Source organism: Varanus komodoensis, unplaced genomic scaffold (genome assembly GCF_004798865.1).
Source record: "Varanus komodoensis strain SLA01 unplaced genomic scaffold, ASM479886v1 scaffold2, whole genome shotgun sequence".
Lineage (NCBI taxonomy): Eukaryota > Metazoa > Chordata > Lepidosauria > Squamata > Varanidae > Varanus > Varanus komodoensis.
In genome coordinates, this window is record NW_025335568.1 from 27,169,165 (window position 1) to 27,192,608 (window position 23,444).

At 42.0% G+C, this 23,444-nt stretch overlaps 1 protein-coding gene across 1 annotated transcript in view; it reads left to right on the forward strand.

The window, feature by feature from the left end:
- SYNPO2 (synaptopodin 2) overlaps positions 1 to 20,623 on the forward strand; it is a 117,580-nt gene extending 96,957 nt beyond the window's left edge. The window contains exon 5 of the mRNA XM_044428627.1: positions 12,643 to 20,623. Coding sequence (XP_044284562.1) covers positions 12,643 to 13,215 — 573 coding nt within the window. The 3' untranslated portion in view covers positions 13,216 to 20,623. The remainder of the gene's footprint in view (positions 1 to 12,642) is intronic.
- Positions 20,624 to 23,444: the final 2,821 nt, after the last annotated feature.

A 23,444-nucleotide genomic window follows, 5' to 3' on the forward strand; every position in this document is an offset into this window, starting at 1 on the left:
AAAAGTTCCACCCAACACAATTCAGTCATAATAAAATGTAGAGCTTAAAAGAAACAATTTAAATTAACATGAATCCAGAAAAGAAGATATAAAAGAATAATACACTTCCAGCAGTTGCAATCAATAATTAGTTATGCATTACAAATAAATAAAGAAAACAGTAACAGCAAAGATATGATACATAAATTAGCACAGATCATGAAAAATAGACTAACTTAAGATATTAAAAATGCACAAATAGAGCCAGTAGGTTTGCGAACATGAGTAGTTATGTACTATCAGGTTGTCTCTGACTTATGGTGAACCTATGAATGAATGCTCTCCAAATGGTGAGTTCTTGACAGTCCTGCTCAGATTTTGTAAACTCAAGGCCATGGTTTCCTTCATGTAATCAATCCATCTCATTCTGTATAGCATTCCATATAGCTGTTCCATATAGGTTCTGTATAGCCTGAAGTGCCTGATCCTGCCTAATCTTGGAAGATAAGCAGGCTTGAGATCTGGATGGGTGATTTTAGTCCTGCACTGATCAAGTGGTTGTACCCAATCGGCTGCTAGGTTCTTCCAACTGTATGAGTCTATGGTTCATGTTGGGCTTCCCCTTCTTCTTCCACCTTTGACTTCTCCTAGCATGATTGCCTTCTCCAATGAGTCTTGCTTTGTCATAATGTGCCCAAACCACAACAGCTCCAGTTTCATCATTTTTGCTCCTAGGACAAGTTCTGGCTTGATTTAGAAACATAGAAACAGAGCGAGTCAGAAGGGACCTCCCGGGCCATCTAGTCTGACCCCCGGCTCCAGCCGACTTCACTCACGACATGCCCACCATGTGCATGTCCAGCCTATCTTAGAACACCCTCACCGCTGGGGCCTCAACGACCTCTCGTGGAAGCCCATTCCACACTCTCGGGGTCCTAACTGTCAGGAAGTGCTTCCTGGCATCTAAATGGAACCTTGGTTCCCTGAGCTTTGCTCCATTGGAGCACGTCCTGCCTTCCTCTGCAGGGGAGAACAGGTCTCTACCCACCTCCGTGTGACATCCCCTCACATACCTGTAGGTCGCCAACATATCCCCTCTGAGTCTCCTCTTCTCCAGGCTGAAGAGACCCAGCTCCCTCAGTCTCATCTCATAAGGCATCCCCTGCAAACCAGCCACCAACCTTGTGGCCCTACGCTGCACCTGGCTATATCCTTCCTGTAATGAGGGGCCTAAAACTGAGCACAATACTCCAGTTGCGGGCACACCAGTCATACACAGTGGTAGTAATACCTCTCTCGATCTAGAAGCCACACTTCTGGCTATGCAACCAAGGGTAGTGTTCGCCCTCTTGACCACCGCATCACACTGCTGACCCATGTTTAACTTGCAGTCAACCAGCACCCTGAGATCCCTTTCACAAGTGCTGCTCTCCAGCCACTTGTCCCCTAACCTGTACTTATGACACCTATTCCTATGCCCCAAGTGCAAGAGCTTGCACTTACCCACATTGAACACCATCCTGTTGTCTCCTTCCACTTCCATAGTCTGTCCAGATCCTTTTGGATCTGGAGTACCTATTCCTCAGTTGTGGCCACTGCTCCAGTTTTAGTATCGTCTGTGAATTGATCAGCAGACTGTTCACCTCTTCTTCCATGTCATTTAGGAACAGATTAAACAGGATCGACCCCAGGACCGAGTTCTGGCGAACCCCGCTTGTCACTGGCTGCCATCCCGATTATTCCCCACTAATGGTTACCCTCTGCTTTCGGTCAGTCAACCATGCCCCAATCCATTGGACAGTGCTTTGGTGTATCCCAAAACTCCTCAGTTTCTCCACCAGGATATTATGTGGCACTTTGTCAAAGGCCTTGCTGAAATCCAGGTAAACCACATCCACTGCATCCCCTCCATCTTGTCATCTCGAAACCTTGTCATAGAATTCCACAAGGTTTGTCTGGCAGGACCTGTTTTTGTGGAAGCCGTGTTGTGTGGCTGTCAGCCTCCCTTCCCTATCTAGCATCACTAGATCTCTCTCTATTATGAGCCTTTCCATTGTTTTTCCTACAATGGATATAAGGCTAACTGGTCTGTAATTCCCCATGTCCCTTCTACTACCCTTTTTGAAAATTGGGGCCACTGATGCCACCCTCCATTCCTCTGGAACTTCGCCCATTCTCCATGAGACCTCAAAAATGGACGCCAGAGGGCGTGAGAGAACCCCCACCAACTCTAGAAGTACTCTCGGGTGTAACCCATCAGGGCCTGGCACCTTTGTAAAGTCCAATGCCCTGAGAAGCCCCTTGACTTCTAGGGGGGTGACTCTAATCTGTGCCCCTAAGTCCCCAGCCTCATCTAATCTCCTATGCAGATCTCCCCCATCCTGCTTTGGGGAGAACACAGAGGCAAAATATTCATTTAGCATCTGTGCCTGTTCCCTCATATCAGTCACTGGATCTCCTTCTTCCTTTTTTAGTGGTCCCACTACTTGTCTCCCCTTCCTCTTCCTATTTACATGCTGAAAGAAGCCCTTTTTGTTGCTCTTGATATTTTTGACAAGTCTCAGCTCGTAATCAGCTTTAGCCTTGCGAAGAATCCTTCTGTAATGGGCCTCCTCCTCCTGGTATACCCTTTTGTCTATTTGCCCCAGTACCCACTTCCTATGGAGGTTCCTCTTTCATCTAATCCTTCTAACCATCTCCTTTCACATCCATGGCAGTGCTCTCCTCTGCCTCCCCACCTTACTAACTAGAGGTATCGTCAAGGCTTGCACCTCCAAAACCTCACTCTTGAGTGCAAGCCACACCTCCTCAACTCGCTTGCCTTGCAGTAACCTATCCCAGGAGACTTTCCCCAGTCTGGCCTTCAGTTGGCCAAAGTTGGCCCTCTTGAAGTCCCAGCTTCTAGTGCTCAACCTGCTGCACGTCCCCAATCCCCTGGTCTCAAAGCAAAGGATGGAGTGATCACTCGCATCCAGAGCTCCCCTAATCTGTACTTCATCTATCAGCTCCTCTCTATTGGTCTAGACCAAGTCAAGGATGTCCCCCACCCCACCATCGCCTCTCGGACCCTCTGTGTGAAAAACCCTCCCTCTATAGCTTCTAGGAAGTGACGTGACCTGGCTGTCACCGCCGAGTGAGTCTCCCAACTAATATTTGGGAGATTGAAATCTCCCATAACTACTGTGTCTCTCCCCTGAGATATCCTTAGGGTGATAACAGTTGACCTGGAGGGCGATAACATACCCCCACTGTCAGGTCTCATTCCCTGTCAAAACCCCTAAGTTTCACCCAGACTGCCTCTACCGAATCCCCATCTGTGCTGCAATCTATCTCACTGCATCCTATCCCTTCCCTGACATATAAAGCCACGCCCCCCACCCCTCTTTCCCTTCCTGTCCTTTCTAAAAAGGTGATACCCCTCTATGTTCACATTCCAGATTTGACCTAGGACCCTCTTTTTCTTCTTTCAGTCAGGGAAATGCTCCCCTAGCACCATTTTTTCAAATGCAGCAGTTTTCTTCTGGTCTGTTTTGCGCCCATACATAGTGATTGGGAATGAATAATATGGATGATCTTGGCCTTGATCTGCAGTAAAATGTCCTTACACAGGACAATCTTTTCTCATTCCTTCATTGCTGCCTGCAGCTGAACTGCAGATGGGTTCTAACATAGGGAAGCCCCCACCAGAAAGCACAACACTTGGGATCTGTGTGCAAAAAAGAACACAACTGGGGCATTTTGCAGGCCTGGAAAAGGAAAGTCCTGTGACAGCAAGCCTGTTCAGGAGAGAGAACTGCTTATAGCAGTATGCGGTCTCTGTGCTCAATGAGTGAATTGGATTACAGAGATGCTCAGCTGCTCCAGCTTTTCTGAATGTTCTGAAAAGGTGAGAATGCCAGGGAATGAGACAATGGTTTTGGTTCTGGTAACAACACTGGGGGATCATGTTTCATCAGGGCTATCAAGACTTTTGTTGCAGTCACATGACATGAGAATTTATTTTTATAGACTGCATATGTGTGTGTTAATGCAACATAGACACACAGAGAAGCACTTCACAGATGTCCTTTAAAATATCCAGGGCACAAGCACAATTTCTCATAAAGAGTCCAAGAACACTACTAATCAAATTCCAGGCTTTCACTCGTCTAATAGCCCCCAATATGGCATCATAATGTAGCTTCAAATGCAGATTTTAGCAGGTTCTATGGAGACACACCCCATGCCCCTGGTAGCGCACCTGAGGCTGCCATGCTGTGTATGTGAAAGACAGCTCTGCATTCAGGAGCTAATAGAGCCGTAAATCTCTTACTTCATCACCTGAATCACAGGATTTGATCTAATTCAAGGCATAGCTGACAATATCTTTCTGTAAGGGAACTTTTCTTCCTTGAGTTGGGTGAAAAATGTATCCAAATCCAGGATTAGAATGGTACACAGCAGAAGTGTATCTGTAAGCTGATAAGAGGTTCAGAATCAGCCTTACTTCATTAAGAACTATCAGTATTTCTTTTTTCATTTCTCCGTCCTTCATAAAAAGTTTAGAGGAAAGTGGACGAAATTGTAAATAACAATGCCTCCTCTGTCTCCAGTGAGCCCCTGCTCACAAGCTCCGTTTGCCTTTGAACAAGGCTCCATTCTATAGTCTCTAGGGCTGAGACTGATGATACATTGTGCACATAGGGCAGCAGGTCAAGATACTATCTCCAAGCTTACAGGATGCCTTGAGCACCATTTACAAAGCATCATCATCATCATCATCATCATCATCATCATCATCATGTGTTTATTCATTCACTTGTTCACCTTTGTGTTTTGACAGCACTTTCCATGAGGTTTCTTTTTCTTTTTCTTCTTCTTTTTTAACAAAGGAAGGGTTTATTAGGAAAGTTCTTTTAAAAAATAGCTTGGTTTTGTCTTGTGCATTTGCACCATTCTTCTATAATGCAGTTTCACCTAAAGAAGAAAACCGAGAATCTAAACATTCCTGTAATTCTGTTTGATTAGGAAGGAAAGTGATCTGGTTTGGAACCACCTTCTTAGCATTGGGCCCTATTTCCCTAATAACTGGTTTTATAGCTTCACTTTTGTTAACAAAGACTTTATTAATTACTTCTGCAATATTCCAGTCTAGCTGACCAGTTTAACATAATAAAGACCTCCATTACAAGCTTTTTGTCCTGATCTGCTCAGAAGGAGAGGTAGTGAGAAGAAAGACCAGCCAGTTTAAATGGTAGGTGAAACTGCTTCTTCTACTGCCTTTATTACTATCAGAGACCAATACAACCTTCATGTTTTAATTCTATCATTTGCCATATAGAAATTAGTCTCTGTTTAGAGGTTCCAACTGGCAACATGACATATAAAAAACCCACAACTTCCTCCTCCTAGATCACTTTGCCTTGGGTTGCCACCCAGTTTTTCCCAACTTTGTAATGAAAAGTCATACACTAAAAACAGTGCTTATGCCACTCATCATTCTGCACATAGTTACAGCCCACACTAGTGACTTCACTTCTCAGGCTGCTGTGTAGACCTCAGTTCCTTCTTGCGCATGACTACTTTATTAACCACCTGCCATGTGGTGCCTATGCTACTATGCAAGAGGTTAAATGTGATAGCAGATACCGTTTTAAAGCTTGAGTATAGGCCAGTAGCCCTCAAACCAAGCTCACAGCAAAGTCTGCAACATCATAATGGTCACTCTCTATTTAAATGTGGATGAGGTATACGATGCACTGTACGTGTACAAAATGCACAGCTTTCTGCCTCCAGGTTCATCTGCATGCCTGATGGGTGAACTAGGAAGACATTAACAATCAAGACTGTAGAACTGCTGGCCACTTCCACATTGCTAAAATTGAAAATGAATCACCAAAAAAGAGGACATGATTTACAAAGAGTTTGCATATTTCCATTTATTGAAGTCTTAGAGTGAAATCACTCAAGTGTGATATAACTTTTGGTCTCCAGAAGGTGGTAGTAGTGAATGTCTCTTTTTATAGAATCTTGGCTGTTAGGTATTTATTTTTGCTTTAAAAGGAGATGTGATTAGGAGTAAGCAATGGTGACTTTTTGTGAACTACAGTTCTAGTAATTAGAAAGCTCCTAAACTCCAAATTACAGACCAAAATAAAATAATAGTTTTAAATGTATAATGACCTAGTTTGGCCAATTATTTAGTGTCAACATCACAAGCCTGAGGCTTGTATGTTCTCCCTGGCCCTCTTCTCTAGCATGGCATGTGGAGTTGTTTTAATGAGTTTGCTCCCATTTTCAGTTAACCACAGTTTAGCTTTGCATCCAAATCCAAACCTGTGCTTAACGGTATTTTAGTAAAACAAGCCAGAATTTAAGCCAGGGTTTGAATTAGAGTTTTTCCCTAAAGCCCAATTAAAGTTAAGCAGAGTTTGTCCAGGTTCAGACATAATGATAAACAATAGTTGGTTAAATGAAATGAAAGCTTCCAATCACCTCCATGTGGCTGTGGTGGAGGAAGGGAGGGGACGGGACGGTGCCCTGAGCCCCATTCACACGATGCAGAATATACTGTTACACCCAAATAAGGCTACTGAGTAGACAAAGCTAAGACAGCAAGCTGTTTGCCTCCTGACATACCACAGAAAAGAACAGAGAAATACTGTTAAATACTTTTAAGACTTTGGATTTACCAAGAATCACCTGGTGTGTCTTCCCATTGTTCCACTATTAAAAGCTGCAGCCTGACTTTATCTCTTGAACATCAGGTTGGTCCCAGCATTAAGGCAGTCTGCTAATTGCTGCCCAAGAAGCATCTGCTAAAGGCACAGCCACAGAGATCAGCTGAAAAACTCTCTGCTGGTATTTGTTTTCTCTGGCCCACACTCCTTGGATGGCATCTTCTTCCCATAACAGTACTCCTGAGTGCAGTATGTGCCCAGAGAAATGTTCATGCCTATGAAGACTCTGGACAGCAGTGAGAATGTAACTCTTGGTCTGTGTCTTCAAGCCATGTTGAGGAATGATTCCAAGGCAGAGGGTCTTAATTGGCCATACAGCTTTCCTTCCATGGTTGATGTGCTAAAATTACAAGGGAAGCTAGAATTGTTCTTAGTGTTATCTTCAAAAGGCAAAGTAGGTGCAAAGCCAAGGCAGTGACTTAAAAGGAACAGGCATTTTAAAATAGTTTTTAGAGATGAAAGTTATGTAAATGATCTTGCTTAAAAAAAAAAACCTCTTCTCCATTCTAGCTTAAAAAGACTCTTGAGCTTTCAGACTGTGACCTGAGCTGGGAGTTTGGGATGGGGGACTTCACAAAGGAGTGTTCCATGGGAAATCCACACTTCAGTATATTTTTATTATTTATTTATTTATTAAAACATTTTTATGCTGCCCCATTCGCCGAAGCCTCGGGGCGGCTCTGACTATAACCAGAGTTAGTCACACTGACACTAGAAGAGTGGGTCCAGAAGTGACTTCTTCCCACCTGCTAATTCTTTACTCCTGCCTTCCCTTCTGGCTGCACAGTGGCTCTCTCCAGAGAATGCTGCTCGATGTGCCTCTGCGTTTCCACAAACAGGGATCTTCTCCTTTCCTGTCCCCTGTGCAGAGCTGATTCATACTTTCCCTCTTGCCTGGTTCAGGGCTGGGCACATCCCTGGGATTTGCAATGTATGAGCAATCAAGCCTGAAAATGGGAATCCGTCCTATGTCCTTGGTTCAGCTCCCTTGACTCCAGCTCACACTGAGTGTTCCCATGGGTGTCTGGCAAGAAGTGAGTTCGAGTGAGTCTGCAAGGCCAGCTTGTGCACACACTGCCCACATACCCGTGGGGCAAGTGAAGTTCTGCTTCTGCATACTTTGTGCAAAGAAATGGATACATTGCATACTTTACACCAGGGGTCTCAAACTCGCGGCCCACGGGCCAATTCAAAGCGCCGGCGGCACCCAGGCTGGCCTCCGGGAGCCATGCAGGATAAGTGGCCCACCCCCACCGCGGTGCTGGAATACTTGATGCAGCCCAGCCTCACCCAGACTCTACTTCCAGCGGCCCCCAGGTAAGTTGAGTTTGAGACCCCTGCTTTACACAAAGAGATGTATACTTTTGAGTACTTTGTGCAAAGAATTCCTTATTGGTTTAGGGGTGGGCACATGCCTGAGATAGTACTTTGTGCAAAGAAGCCGCTAGCATTTCGGAGAATTTGTGCACTTGATCTGGGCTTAGCTCACTTCCTGGCCATGGCCAAACTTGGGAAGGAAGTCCAGCAAGTACAAGACAGCCTGATCTTCACATCCCTTTCTGGGATGCCATGACCTTAGCATACCTTAACATTCTGGCCTGGGGTGAGAATTCTACCATTCTAGAGGCCAAGTCTCCAACTCTGACCTTGTGTCTCTCTTCCCTTTTTGGTCTCCTTCTGACTGCTTCCTGGCCTTAGCAACAGAAGAGCTTCACCCTTTATCCTGCCAAATCCTTTACCCCAGCCCTCCTGGGAGTTTGGTCATTCCTTTTCTGAACTATAACTTGAGTTGGAGCCTATCCATTGACCTCCTATAGTCATCCAATGTCTTCCCAAGGCTGTGGGCTTCATTTTTTTTTAGTTCCCCCATTATATTGATACTTGGCACAGAGTAGTGGACCAGAACAAGATAAAACAAATGCATTTCTTCCAGGTTTGTGGTTTTCAATATTTCTACCTTTAGGAAAAAAGCTATGGTGGTCAAGGAACCAAATGATTCACAAAACTAAGCACCCTTTCCACATCTTTTGAAGAAAACAGGTCAACATTATCCAAACAATTCTAATAAGCAATTTATTCTGGCCACGGTGATATAGATTCTGTATTTGCTTGCCATGCCCAAGTTCGAGTGATTTTACCATCACAGTATTTAGCAAAGGCAGGATCTAAGGAAAACAGAGAAGGGTCAATTCTACAGCATGACTACAAAAATACTAGGCAAGTTTGTTGGTACATACTGTCCCTGTTCACACTTTTGCTGAAACAGGTGCTGTCCTTCTGTGATCAAAGAGCAAATGTGTCTTCCCTTCCTTTTTCTGCATACATAAAAATCTAATATAAAGCAGGCCTACCATGTAAGCACCCAATTTAATTAGTGATTTGCATAAGACATTCATTTCACCCAAGGCCTTGTCTGTGTGCTGCAGAGCATAAGTTCCACTGTGCAAGAAAAGAAACAGCCCTAAGAACCTTATGAATGAAGACCGTGTTTACCTACTGCACAAATCCTAAAAAGCCATGTTTTTAATCGGGAAAAGTAAATGTAGGAAATTATTTACCAGCTGCCATTCTAACTTGTATTACATAGTAGCAACTCTGGGTTGGTGCAACCGTGCAGCAGAAGCATTCTCCTAGGGTAGGACATCGTGTCATCTCGATATCGTTTATGTTTCGGCGGAAGGGTTGGGCCAACACACCGCTATAATTGTGTATCATAATTAAATCGGAATACTTGACAGCAGTTCATGTCCTACTGTGTGTGTGTGTGTGTGTGTGTGTGTGTCTGATATCAAATGCATATATTAGATAAAAACACAAAAAGTGTGCTTCCTAGGAATGGTGTGTACAAAAATGTGCATATTAAAACAAATGCACATGAACTTATATATGAATATCCATGTGGGCTAAGATTGTCAAACTCTTCTGTGATTAAAAAGAAAAAGAGAGAAAGGAAAAATCCTGTGTGAGCCTGGAACTGGTGGTCCATAGGATCTGGACTCCCCGTCTTCCCTCTGCTGCACTCACACTCACGTCTGCCCACCACACCCATCTATCACTGTATGGGCACAGGCAATGGGCATGCCGTGATCCTGGCGTCAATCAGCTGGGCAATGGGAAGCGGGTTTATGGACTGCATGGGGATTGGCCGAGGGTTGCAGGCAGCCCACGGCCCAGTCATATGTGCTCTAATCAGTTGTGGTGCTTTAACCAGTGCTTTAAACCAGTGAATAAGGACCGAGAAACCGTGTTGCTATCAGAAACACTCCAATGGGGAAATCTTCTGCCATTCTCCCACTGAGATAAATCTGACTTTTAGAAAAAATCCCCCTTTCTTTCAGTGGAACCTGAAAAGAAGTTTCAACCGTAGTGTTCCTGTTATTTCTCGTAGTATGTTCTTGGTTAGTAGTATGTGTATTAAATATACCATATAATGGTCCACTATCAGTACAATAATGGAAGGGCAAAATGTTTTTATTAGGAATTGTTTTTTGTAATATGGATTGACATTTATTTCCTATTCCATGCAATTTTTAGAGATGATTTTGGCCCTCAAACAATGAAAAAATTGTTTGTTTGTTTTTGGTTAAAAAACTGCACCATTTATTCCTCTTCTTTTCCTCATAGCCAAAATGTCCTTCAGTTGCAGTGTGAAGCAAATATCACTGAGAACTGTTGAGTGCATCAAGTAATAGCTTGCAATGTGTGGTTACCTGTTGACAAAAGAGAATTTTGGTGTGGGCACATGGCCTTTCATGATTAGATTGCGTTTGAGATGCCAAATTAACATGAGTTTCCACTTAGTTCCTGGATCCACATTAAGCTGATGCTCAGTAGCATCACATTAATGATCTTGTTTACACACACGGACCAGGTTTGCATAACCACCATTGGCTAAACAAGCCACCAAAGAAAAATATATGGATATTTGAGGGTCATTTCTCTTGCCATGCTGTTTGGGCTAAAATGCCATAACGAGCTACAGCAGGGTGAGTGATTATACAACTTATGCCCAGCAAGCACTGCAGCTTTAACAATTCACTATAGCTTCTTTAGCATATGACGATCATGCAAAGCACCCCACTGGGAAATGACACCTTAATACCTCTAAGCAAACTTCTAGCCAGAGAATGGAATGTTCCTGTCACCTTCCTTTCATGTTCCCCAAAAAGCAATTCCTGATATGTGTCCCTTTGAAATGACACATGACCTGGCAGGAAAGGCTACAGCGAAGATGGAGGGTCAGTGAAAATCGGAGATTCTGGCCTTATATGAGAGGAAGCAACCTCTCAGACAACAGCACCTTTGGATCCCAGTCATTATTTGGAAATACATGCTAATGATTTCAACAGAACCTGTAAGAATGATGTAATTCACACATTTGAGGGAGAAAATGTTAATTTCAAATGTCTATTATACTCCACCACATGCAGGTACACTAACTTTTGCTTTTCTCCAAAAGAGAGCCCTGTGTACGGCTAATAGACTCATACCAAAAGTCTAATAGGATAGGCAGCACTTGTGGGGAATGGGTACACGGCACATGGATGAATGAAGATCGATGTGGCAGAGGCTTTGTCATGTAGAGTTTGTGAATGAAAGTGCTCATTTCCTAAGCTGATTAGGATTTGTGAAATATGAATGGATTGCTCCTATAAATGGGTCAGAGTGTTCTGAACGGATCAACGCACAGCTTTAGGAGGGGGACAGGAGTAGGGTCAATTAGAGTACCACAATGGCGGGGACAAATGTTTATGATTAGGATGGGTCAGCTATTTTATTTTCCCCTTCCTGATCATATTAAATCTAAGTTTAGTCCAAAAAATTATTTTGAATGAAGGACAAACATCATTGCTCTCTTGAACTGAATAGCTCATAGTTTATAGTTTATATACACAAAGAGGGACAGGATGGCAGGAGAGAAATTACTTTGAATTGTATACAAATAATAACATAGCCTTTTATTTTTCAAGAGTGAACAGAGGCACAATCCTATGGATCTTTAGGCAGAAGAAATGCCTGCAACTCCCAGCATTCTGCAGTCAGCCATACTAGCTAACAGACTTTCTTTTCCGTCTAAATATGCATAGGATTGCATAGGATTCCCCTGTAAAGTTTACACATCACCAGAGCTGCCTGCACTTGTTCCCAGTGTGGTTGGTAAATTCAAATTACACTCTTCAGGAAAGTATAGCTGAGATTCACAGGCAAGAAGAAATAACTATGTTGCATAGAGTTCTTTTTCTGTTGAGATCTAATTTACCTTCTATTCTTCATTGTCAATCAAAATGCACAAGCATAAAAAGTGAGTGTCAAGACTCAACCTCAGGCACACATAGGCTGTCTAAACAAATCTCAGTTGTCTTTGGATGGTCTGTTTGGGCTCCCCACAGTCAAAGCAACTCACCTGTTTGTCTGGTAAAAATCAATTTGCATTCCTTGACTCTCTGGGAGTTTTTCTTTCTGGTTGCCTTTTAACATGTTTGTTCTTTTCCTTGATTCTCCTCCTTTCCCTAAATTCCATCTCAGTTGTGCTTCTTGATATTCCTGCACTGCTCAAGACCTGTTCTTCCTCTTTTGTCTCCTGCCTAGACTCAACTCTGCTGCAGAATGATCTTGCAAGAACAGTGTCCTTAGTTCTGGCTGGCTGTCGCTGATGATGGGTCCCTTATTCTCTTTTTACAGATTCCTTGAGCTTAATTCGAGTAACTGCTCAAGGTTTCATTGGGAAAAAGTAGTTTTGTTAGAAGAAAATGGTTGAAATTTCAGTTGCAGTTAGAATTTTCCAGCAATTTTCAGCTGATTGAGGATTCTTTACACCATTTATCATAGCTTACTTTTTTAAAGGCATTGCATATCACTGGGCAATGGACAAATCTTTGATTTCAAAGTTCTTTTCACTGCTGTTCAATGAATATAATTATATTGGAGTTTTTGTTATTTCCAGGAAAGAGGAGCTGAACGATCTTTATCTGTCCCTGGATGGCTTCCTTCAACCACTTCTCGATCCATGTCACCTGTTTCTCCTGTGATGTTTCCACCGGCTTCTGATTATTTTAGCAAACCAGCTCCATCAGTTGACAAGCCTGGAAAGAGGTTGACTCCTTGGGAAGCAGCAGCCAAGTCCCCTCTTGGACTTGTGGATGATGCCTTTGGCCCACAAACCATGCAAGAATCAATTGCTGCAAATGTTGTGTCAGCTGCTCGCAGGAAAACACTACCTGCACCACCAGAAGACTGGAAACAGAAAGTTGCCTATGAGCATCCAGCCGCAAGTGCCCATGCTAAATTAGCATCATTTGGAAGGAGCCATTCGGCCACCATATTGCCTGCAAAGAGCACAGTGTCTGCTCCAAGCTCCAGTGCTCACTGTGGCTCTCGCTTGCAGTATGCATACTATGGTCAACGTGCCCGAACAGATCCTGACATGGTCTCAGTGGGTTCCAGGTCTGATTACAGTCTGTCAATAGCTGACTCCAACTATAATCCACAACCAAAGGGATGGAGACGCCAAACATGAAAAGCTGAAGATCCTGTCTTAGTTTCTCTTCCTGCAATACTACCAGTCTTAGATTCTAAGACTCATTCAAAATGGAAAGGAAGGCTTGTTTCAATAGATGTCCTGACAGTTCCTTGACAAAAGTTAGCTAGAATGGAGCATGGTGGCCATGAAATATCTAGGTTCAAAACATCAGGTTTTGATTCCAGTCCATGAAGTTTCCTTATGTCTTTTAATGTATGTATATATGTGCATGTCAATAAGAAAAACATGCATAAAAACAACATGCAAAGTGGTAAAATGTGAAATATATGAAAGAATAAGCTGGGGAGAGGTCAATCACTGTGGAATTTGAACTTTTAATCCAGTGAGTATTTATCAAGAATGTGATTTTTTTTTAGAGCTTTTGGGGGAAAAAACCCACTTTTTTTTAGTTTAGTTTCCTCTTCTAACCTGCTTGTGGGTAGTCACTGTTGTTGGCCACTCAAGTGCTGTTATGAAACATTCTGGGTTTTTCCTGCCCTATGTAAATGCTACCATTAACCTAAACGCATTAACAGTTGCATTTTGATTTTTCACTAAATCAAATAAGATGTTTCTATCCTGTCAAGTAACTGGTTAGGAAAGGCTAAAGTGAGCAATATTCTTTATACTTATTCTCCTGAATGGCTTAAAATGTAGGAGAGGGATCATAGTCCAGTGTTACAGCATATGCAGCACATGATGTAAAACAATCATATAGGCGTTGAGTTCAGACAGCGGCAATAACCCACACTTAATGGTTGAATATGGGTTGAGTGTGGGTTGTTGTGCTGTTCAAAATAAGCTGAGGTAACAACCATGGTGAGCAACCCACAGTTCACAGCCTGATACAAATAATGGGTTCTCTTCATGGGTTGTTAATAATCCATGGATTTTTAGCACAGCTGGATTCAGACAACACAACAACCCATAGTCAACCCATACTCACCCCTTGAAGTTGAATTACCATGTTTCCTGAACCTAGTCAACCAGTAATAGGAAATACTTCTTTCTGTGTGGAGTCCTGGGCAACTGCTGCCGATCAGAGTAGACAGAACAGATGGATAAATAACCTGGCTTCTTATAAGGCTCATGTGTTGCTCCCCATTGCATTACACTCACCCCAAATGCTTCCTCATTTTATCTAGTTTTGAAGATTCAGATTTCATGAACTTCCTCAATGGGACAGAATTATTTTAATGATTGGAAGGAAAATATCAGGCAATACTACAGGTAAAAGATAAACAGGACAGAATATTGCATGATATAAAGTTGAGCAACATAATCAAAATAATGAGTTTTGTTAATTAACTGAAGGAAAAGAAATGGAGAGTCTTCATATTTCCCAAAGTCAGCAAGTAGCTGGAAAATCTTGATTGCTTCTTAGACCAATACTGTTTGGATTTTTCTTCTTCTTTTTCTGTTTATTCAAAAGTAAATCACCACAAGCGTAGTGGTACTTAGTCTCTAATAAATGGGATTATGATTGCACTTTGTGATCAAGCTAATGCACCAAGCTCATACACCTATCATGAGTGGTTAGCGTGCTGTAGCTCATTTCATTTTGGAAAGTGGTACAAATTTCTTAAAACTAGCAAGCTCCCATTTCCAACAGAAGTGGCTTTACTGCCTTCTAATTGGCAGTCCTCACTGCAAGAGCAGAACCATTCTCACTCCTAGCTGCTCAACCTGAGCCACTTGGCTGAATGTATAAAACTAAATAAATAATGTGACTTTCAGTGCTAAGATAAGGAATAAACATCTAACGACATAAGCTGTGCACAAGAAAAAAGAAAAGGAAAAAGGAAAAAAGTTAGCCTGGGTTTCTAACACATCCCCATGCCATTGACACTTTTCTTGGAGCCACCAGGTGAAGTGCTGCCCCCAGTACCAACTTTACCTGAGTTCAAAAGAATGATTTTGTGTTTTGGAGCTCAGCTCCCATCTCTCTTCCTCTTTGAGGTTCACAGGCAAGTTACTTTTGCTTTAGACTTACTGTTTACTTTGTGAGCAATCAGTGTTTTGTGACTGGCCATGCCCTCTGTGACAGCCATTTGATGCATGCTTATAATACTCTCTCGAAAGGAAACTCTGAATTAAGTAAAAAAAAAAAAAAAAAAAACCACCTTTCCAAAGAGTGGGAAAGACTGAGGGGAAAAACCTCTCAGGATCTGGTCACAGATATATGTGTGAAGAAAGGGAGGACAGAAGTATAACATTAGCTTCTATACAGAAGGAGAACTGTGCATTTTTTCAGGGCCAAATACACCTTACTTTAAATCTGTGGCAACGACAACCTTAATAATAATAATAATAATAATAATAATAATAATAATAATAATGTTCTATCCTACAGTAGGTGCAGGGGTCCAAACTAGATTTTAATAGCTCCCCTACTTCCCATGCAAGTTCCTGATCTGGATTGACACCACACACACACACACACACACACACACACACACACACACACACATATCTCTAGAATAAAAGAGAAAAGACATCAGTGGCAGACATAGTTCTAAAGTAATGTTTGTTTGGGCCCTTCAGTCCCTGTTAAGGGGAATTTTAATGCATGTGCCAGCCCCAGCTATGAGGGAATAAGTGATAATGAATATTCCTGGACATTTTGAAGATGTCAATGCTTCTAGAAGAATCTAACGTTCACTACAAGGCAACTTGCCTTACTATGACAAAAGTTGGGTTACCCAGAAAAGTAATTAAAATCCATTGGATCTGTTTTTCATCTGGTACAGGAGGGTTTAATACTTAAGATCATTTTTAATATTTGGGACATTTTTGGAAGTGGTCTCTAAAGTGTCTGGATGTGTACAGAGTAGGCAGACAAAAGGAAACCATCAGGTTGCATGTAGTCTCATCAGCTGACCAGTAAAAGTGGTGGCCTATCTCATAAGGAGAACATATGTGCAAAGCTTGTGGGCGAGGTCTAGCACATGAAGCAATTATTCCTAGAATATGAGCACAGAAGGGAAGAGGGTGACTTCTTAACAGTCCATAACATAAGTGGAAGGCAATGGTTTAGGTTCATTTGAAGTGAGTAGGAGGTACATGTTGCAACCATGAACTATGCAAGTCTGTCTGGAGGCTGAGAAGTTTGCGAAATGTTTTCCATGCTTATCATGTGGTGGATTACATTCTACTGTGTTTCCTAGAAGATGAGTGTTGAAATTTTGAAGTGGTAGTAAGAGTTCAAAACAACAATATAGAACAAGAATGATTGAAATTGGAGGAAGTCCATTTTCTATAGAAGCCAGTTTATGATAAGTGTTCAATGGTTTGAGTCCAGTGTAAGTTGCCTCCCATGAAGAGACATAGATTATTAATGGGTTTAAGTGAAGTATTTGGATTTTTAACTAGTTGTGTTTCACGGATATCCACAGGGCAAATGCATATTTATTTATTTATTAAACTACATATAATGCATCTGAAGTCAACTCCACATTGGAAGGACAAATGATCCATTTTTCAGATTTTATGCTTATGACTTAATAGAACATTGGAGAATGTCCTGAAGCTTCCAGAAATAGGTTTGTACTTTAGGCTGTGATCTTAAGTGTACTTGAGGTATAATTTATTTTCCACTGGAGTCAGTGGAACTTGTTTCTACATAAAAGTATTTCAGGAGGGTTTGCCAGTGTAGCATGGCCTGTATTATGTCCCAGGTGATCAGGTCAGGTTCATGTTTTGACATGTTCAGCCTTCTGTTTGGAACACAATTATAATGACCTTCCTGAAAATAAGAACATTGTGAAAGGAAGCTGTGGAGACTTTTTCCTCATTTCTCAGTACTGAGGGGGAAAAGGTGTATCTGAGTACTTTGTAACTGTGTGAAGCCCAGTACACCATAGATAAAAGCATGATCAACATCCAGTAGCTATATAGATATAGAACAGATCTTCAGATGTTTTTCCTGTCACAAGGTGATTCCCTTGAAGAAGTACAAATAGGGTGGGTTTGTGTTAGGCATGTCCTCTGCTCCCTGAAATTCTGAGAATTATCCTGAGGGATGTAATATCGCAGTCCACCATAAGATATGATGCAATATGGCAGACCAGAGGAAAGTTATGAGACATTTGTGGGATTGTGTATGCCCAGGCCCCATGTGGTGGAACTCCTGTGAAATGAGGCCATTTGCCCCAAATGCCTCAGTGAAGCCACTTTGGCTACTCTGCGATTTCAGGACTTTAACCCAGTAAACTCCCTTTTTTCCTTCTCTTTCTTTTTTTCTTAAGGCATTCAAAATCAACCATATGTCTTAGACATCAGGTAGACTGTGCTAAGAAACAAGGCTATGACAAGAAATTCTGCTTGGAAAAGCTTGGGCTAGGAAAATCAGCTATTGTGAGTCAAACCAGTTCAACACTGAAACAAGGAGTTAAAAAGAAGTTTAAAGAGACACAAACTTCGTTGAGCCCAGTTTAGAGAAATCAAGAGTACTCAGGTCTTCTGATTGAGATCAAAGAAATGCAAGCTTACTTAACTTACTCTAGGTACTATTACAGCTAAATTGATCTCTCTAAAGCAGCAATTTTAAGAATTCTTCACTGGAAGAATTCTTCCCTGTTGGAAGAAGCTGCAATAGAGTCAAATGAGTCTGGATTTATCAGAGTCGAGTCACAGAGTCTGTCATTAACAGACTTTTCCAAGTGTGTGGAGTCCATGGCACTAATGGACCATTCTTTTAATTGTTTGAATTTTGTGCAAGTATAGCTTTAAAATAGACAAATAAAACACTAATAAAAATGCTCAAAACTCAAAATAGAAACAATAATGAAATATGCATTATGCAAAGATATGCAAGTTTGGCCAATCTGAACCTTTCTGGGAGGGCAAATTTGTGCATATATATGCAAATATATTTGTTTAAATTCCAGGTGCACAAATCAGTCAATGGCAGAACAAAAGTTGCCCAAAAATCGCTGCCAGAGTGGTTTTTCCCCCCATTTGCACTCCCTACCTGAAAGCAAGTCCCCCTGAACTCTGCACAAGTGGGACAAGACATATATAACTTTGCACTGTGCATGTAACATTTCATTAGCTGTACTTGTATTTTTCCTATTGATGAATGCTTGTTATATTCCACTGCTGGCTGGATTTTCATACTTAAAAACCAACGTAGTCTTTTAGCTTTTGCAAAATTGTGCCTAGGATGACAACTTTCCTTTTTCAACACGGATGGAAATTCTGTGCAACAGACAGAAAAATAGTACTTATTCCAGCATGATGATGGAGGAAGTTAAACTTCTGTCTGTCTTTTGGAAATCCAGATGGTGGTGGTTTAGAAGCTCCATCTATCTTCCCTCCACACATCAACTATCTCTAGTACTTGATCCTTGACAAAGTAGAACTAAGAAAATAAGAGTAGAGATGTTAAGGTTTTCACAGAATGTATGCCTAAAACGTATGTTAAAACTACAAGTAAAAATGTAATAGTCATAATCCTATGTATGCATGTTCATACAGAAAAAGGCTTATGACCCTCTGCATGCTCTTGGCTGGGGCATGCTGGGAACTGTAGGCCTTTTTTGCTATCTAAGAGTGCATAGAATTGCACAGAAAAGTGCTCCCAAGCACCTAAATTTACATTATTTTTCTCATCTGAAAACTCTAATCTAAATGCTGGCAAAGAAGTGTTCAAGGATGTCTGCTTGCATGGTTTTTTAAATTGTTATTACTGTGTAAAGGGAATTGTTTACACTCTAGGAGCTCAGGTTTTGCAAACTTTCCTTCAATGAGGTCTTGCTCTGTATGGATTGCTCTGATCAAATAAACACAACTTCTTAAATTGCTAATATCCTGTCTAGGAAAATGCAGTAAACAAAGACATATGAAAGCACTTTTTATATTAAAAGGAAGAAACAAAGACATATGAAAGCACTTTGTATATTAAAAGGAAGAAACAAAGCAAAATTGTAGAAGATAAGCTTAGAGGGTGGAAAGTATGAGATCAGTCTCAAAATTAGTAGTGAGTCTGATTAAAAGTGTTGACAGGTGTTAATATGTATAGGGCACAATCCTGTGGCTATTTGACAGAGTCTAGATGTCCCCAGGAGAATTCATAAGTCCCCCACTGACCGTAGAAATGCACTCTGTGGTCAGGTCAGGCGCTTGCAGCCTTTACAGAAAGAACCACCTGGCTACAGCTCCAAGGCTGCAAGTATGACCAGAGCTGGTGTTCTCTGGGTATTCCAGAGACCAGGGAGGGGAAGAATCAGCACTGCATGGGTATGTACTGTCCTGGCAACACTCAGCCTCCCCTCCTTGCACTCCGGGGCAAAAGACACAGATGGCCAAAATCAACTTTTTCTGATCTTTGTCTCTGTGCTCCTCTCACCCTTCATAGGATGTCTGTAGTTCTCCAAGTGCAAAGAGTTACAGGCAGGCGTACTGGACGGCACAGTTGGTGGCTCGTGGTCTGCACTGGTATATCTATACCTTCCACAGTGTGATCCCCTGACCATACATGCATGATCAGCTGGACTACTGCCCTGGGAATGGGCATTCCATCACTATGGAAATTTGCCTCCCTGGAGTCTGATGCACATTTTGCTGGTCGCAATAACAGCAAAGGACCCACAAAAGAACTAAAAATATTGATGATAATAATATAAAAGGAAGACTTTAAAAAAAATAAATGCTAGAGCGGTTGCCTAAAAACTTGAGTATTGAGGTATATTTATTGCACTGTAGTATAGAAACATATAAACCATTTCTTGAAATTAGTCTAGATCCCATCTGCAATCACGCATGCATCCATTTCTAGGATAACTTTGCAACATCCATCAGAAGGAACATCAGGTAAGAAAAAGTAGCTAGTTCTGTAATGCACACTAGGTCATGCTTGGAAATCATCATTCACTTGCATGTCTTTTTCTTTACTTGCACTGTACACCGTTTTTCCATCCCCTTCCTGGGGAAGTGTATTTTACTGAGATAGATAAGTGTGAGTTTTGTATGAGTTCTAAGCACCTACCCAAGTACTTCTTAGTTTTTCATGTACTTATGTATGAAAGGATAGATCGTATAATCTAATGAAAAAATACTCCAACAGTATTCCAGTAGCTGTTGTATACATCCTAACAGATTCTTACACCCCAGAGATAACAGCACAAAGCTGCCTGGAACTCTGAATATATGAATGTTACTGAAAGTTATGGTCCTGTACTTATACCAAAAGGGAGGTAGAATACCTTGCATTTACTCTCATTAGTTTCCATGCTAGTTAATATCTATTGCTACGACCTTTGCATAACAGGTAACATTTGTATTCTATTTAAGTAACTGTATTTTCACTTTTACCAGCTGTTAGGTTGACTGGGAAGGACACTCTGTTAGAATGCATGATAGATATGAAAATGTATCATTTAATAAAATGATTTGGCCAATCGGATCAGGGCCTGATTATTTATTTTCTCCCCATCTGTGTTTGCCTGGACACAATCTGAATCATCATAATAGAGCTTAATCTCTCCGTCTGCACTACACTGTATTTGTTAGTGTCTGACCCTTTGCTTCCATCAGCCTCTTGGAACATAAATAAATATTGGGTCGCATGGCAACATATCCAGTGCATCACATTTCATCTGTGGACATTAAAAATTGCATAATACAGCAATCTCTCCAATGTTACCAAATCAGTTCTACTCTCCCTTCTTCTCTCCCTGCCACCCCCAACTTTAGAAAGACCATTTTTAAAATCAGCATCTGGATTTTTGCTGAGCCTTTGCACATAAACACTGAGGCCTGCTTCTGGAACACCCCTTGAATGAGCAGGAACATCGATTCTGCTCCCTGATCCTTAGCTGCTATATAACACAAGAGGGCCACTTGGCCTCGAGGAAAGCTTTCCAGCAGAAATGCACTCCTCAGTGCATCTCTTCACACCACAGAAATGAGTGCACACCATGTTTTCAAGGCATTGGTGTTTCTTCTCCAACATGTGAAACTGTGTGGCTCTGCACCTGGCAAGTGCCGGCACATGATGCAGTTGAAACAAGCCACAGATGACACCTACAGGAAGTCCTTCTCCCCTGGACTTCCTGTGGGTATGCCAGATGAGCCTGCATCCTGCAGCTCTCCCATTTTGTTCATGGCAAAGAGATGACCTGTGAACTCTACTAGGAGGGTTCTGTGGGGTGAGAGTGACCAGATTCCTCTGAGGCTCTTGTCACTTCTTTCCAAAGCAATTAAACAGGGGAAAAACAAATAGCAATCCTTTAACAGTGATTAAAGACAGTAAGTTTAAAAACAGTAATGGGTAACAACATTCCATAACAAAACAGCAGTAAAAACAGGGGTAATAAAGTATTAGAGACTTAAAATAGCAGCAGCACCTGCCTAACCTCAGATGGTAAAGAGAAAGCAGCTAATATTCTGCTTAGGGTTGACCCAAGACATGTTCCTGCCTGAAGTAAAGCTCCCATCCCACCTGCAGAATCTGACCAGACTGGCAGCTGAAACCTCCTTCAGCACTAGAGGTGGGACAGCACCATCCTCTTCAAGTGGGCAAAGAAGTTTGGCATCCAGAAGGGAGAAATATCCAGGCTCTACCACCCCTTCCATAACTGCCTGAGGGGACTTTTCCTAATGGCTTTGTCTTTCCACCAAAAATGTCTCCAGACATCCAGCAAAAAAACCATCAAAGCAATCTTAAGAAGCAAGCAGGTTCATTTGGGACTAAGGGCTCAGAGCCAGCTCAAGGCACTTTACTGGCATCATCTCCTGCTCCAAGAAACCAGAGCTGGTTGAGGTATTCTGGCACATGAGGTAGAAAATCCCACAAGCAGCCTTCTCCCTGCCAGTCAAAAGAACAAGAATAATAAACGGAATTAGTGATTCTATGGCTCCTACACTGTGTCTAGGGGGGTCATGTGATACTTCCCAGATCTGAGGCTGGCAACAGAGCTCTGACCTTGGATCAGGGGATCCACATTTCAATCCTCCTACCCCTCACCCCCTTCAAACCTGGCATAGGAAGAACATGTTGGCTGATACTCTGAGGTCAGGAGCCCAACCCCAAGATAGAGAAAAAAAGAGGGAGTTCCCAGGGCAGGGAGAACGAGAGATGGCACAGCCTAGGGTATAATATAACTCGTGTCTTCGTGGTCTCCTTTTGCACCACACCCCAAAGCACCTTAGCACAAAAATGAGCGTTATATATAGCTGTAGTGCCACTGATAGCTTTGTCTTCTATCAGTATGTCTAATCCCCTTTAAAGCCATTCACACTGGCTACCTTTCACAATGGCTTGGTTCTCATATCATGGCAACCCACCTGTGAATAAGCTACACCTGGTGGGCTGTTCAGGAAACAACCCACAGTGTGCCCAACAGATGAGCAGGCTCACCATGGGTTGTCCTTCTGTCCTTCATCCTCAGTCCAGTATGCCTATATACACCTGTTGCTGGAGGACAGAGGGAACGATGCTAGAACACAAAATCCTGCCTGAAGGATTCCAGGATTCTGTTCCAGTGTATGAACAGAAAGCTGGAGTAGGTAGACCTTTTGTCTGATCCAGTATGGCTGTCCTTAAACTTACATATTTGTAAGGCTCAGGGTTCCTTGTAAAATTGGTTTTCTTACAAGGATATATTTATGCTAATGTATTTGTAAAGAAATCCAGCTTAGCCCTGTCAACCCCCAATTTAAAAGGAAGCATGACCTTTGACAGTTGGCAAAATGCCTTGCTCCTCTGCCTGAGTTGGCTCATACTTTTCAAGTTTCCTTTGTACCTAGAGCCTTGGGAAAGGGTAGAATAGTGCAAAGATACTGAGAAGACTCCAAAACAAACAAACAAACAAACCTTGGAGAGGGTGATTAACTTTCTGCCCTCTCTCATGAGCAAAGGTCGCTCATGGCTTTGCTTTCCCTTGGCAGCTACCAAGGGAGTGAAAAGTTGTTGTTTAAAGATCTATTTTTAGCTTATCTGGCTTAATGTCCATACCTGGTACCTGCTTCCCTTTGATAACAGACACTCTAGGACATGCCCAGGTGAGGCTTCCCATTTTGAACTTGCACAAGTGAGCACCTCCCCTCCAAAACAAAAAATCAAAACAGTGCAAAATTGTAAATGTCTTAAATTTTAAAAAGTGGCAAATCAGTGAAGTCTCCTCTAATGTGCTGTTTTGATATTGTCAATGTCACTGGGAGCTTCCTTTTGGGAGGAAATAATAATTTGGATAAATACATGTATTTTTCCAATCATGTCTTGA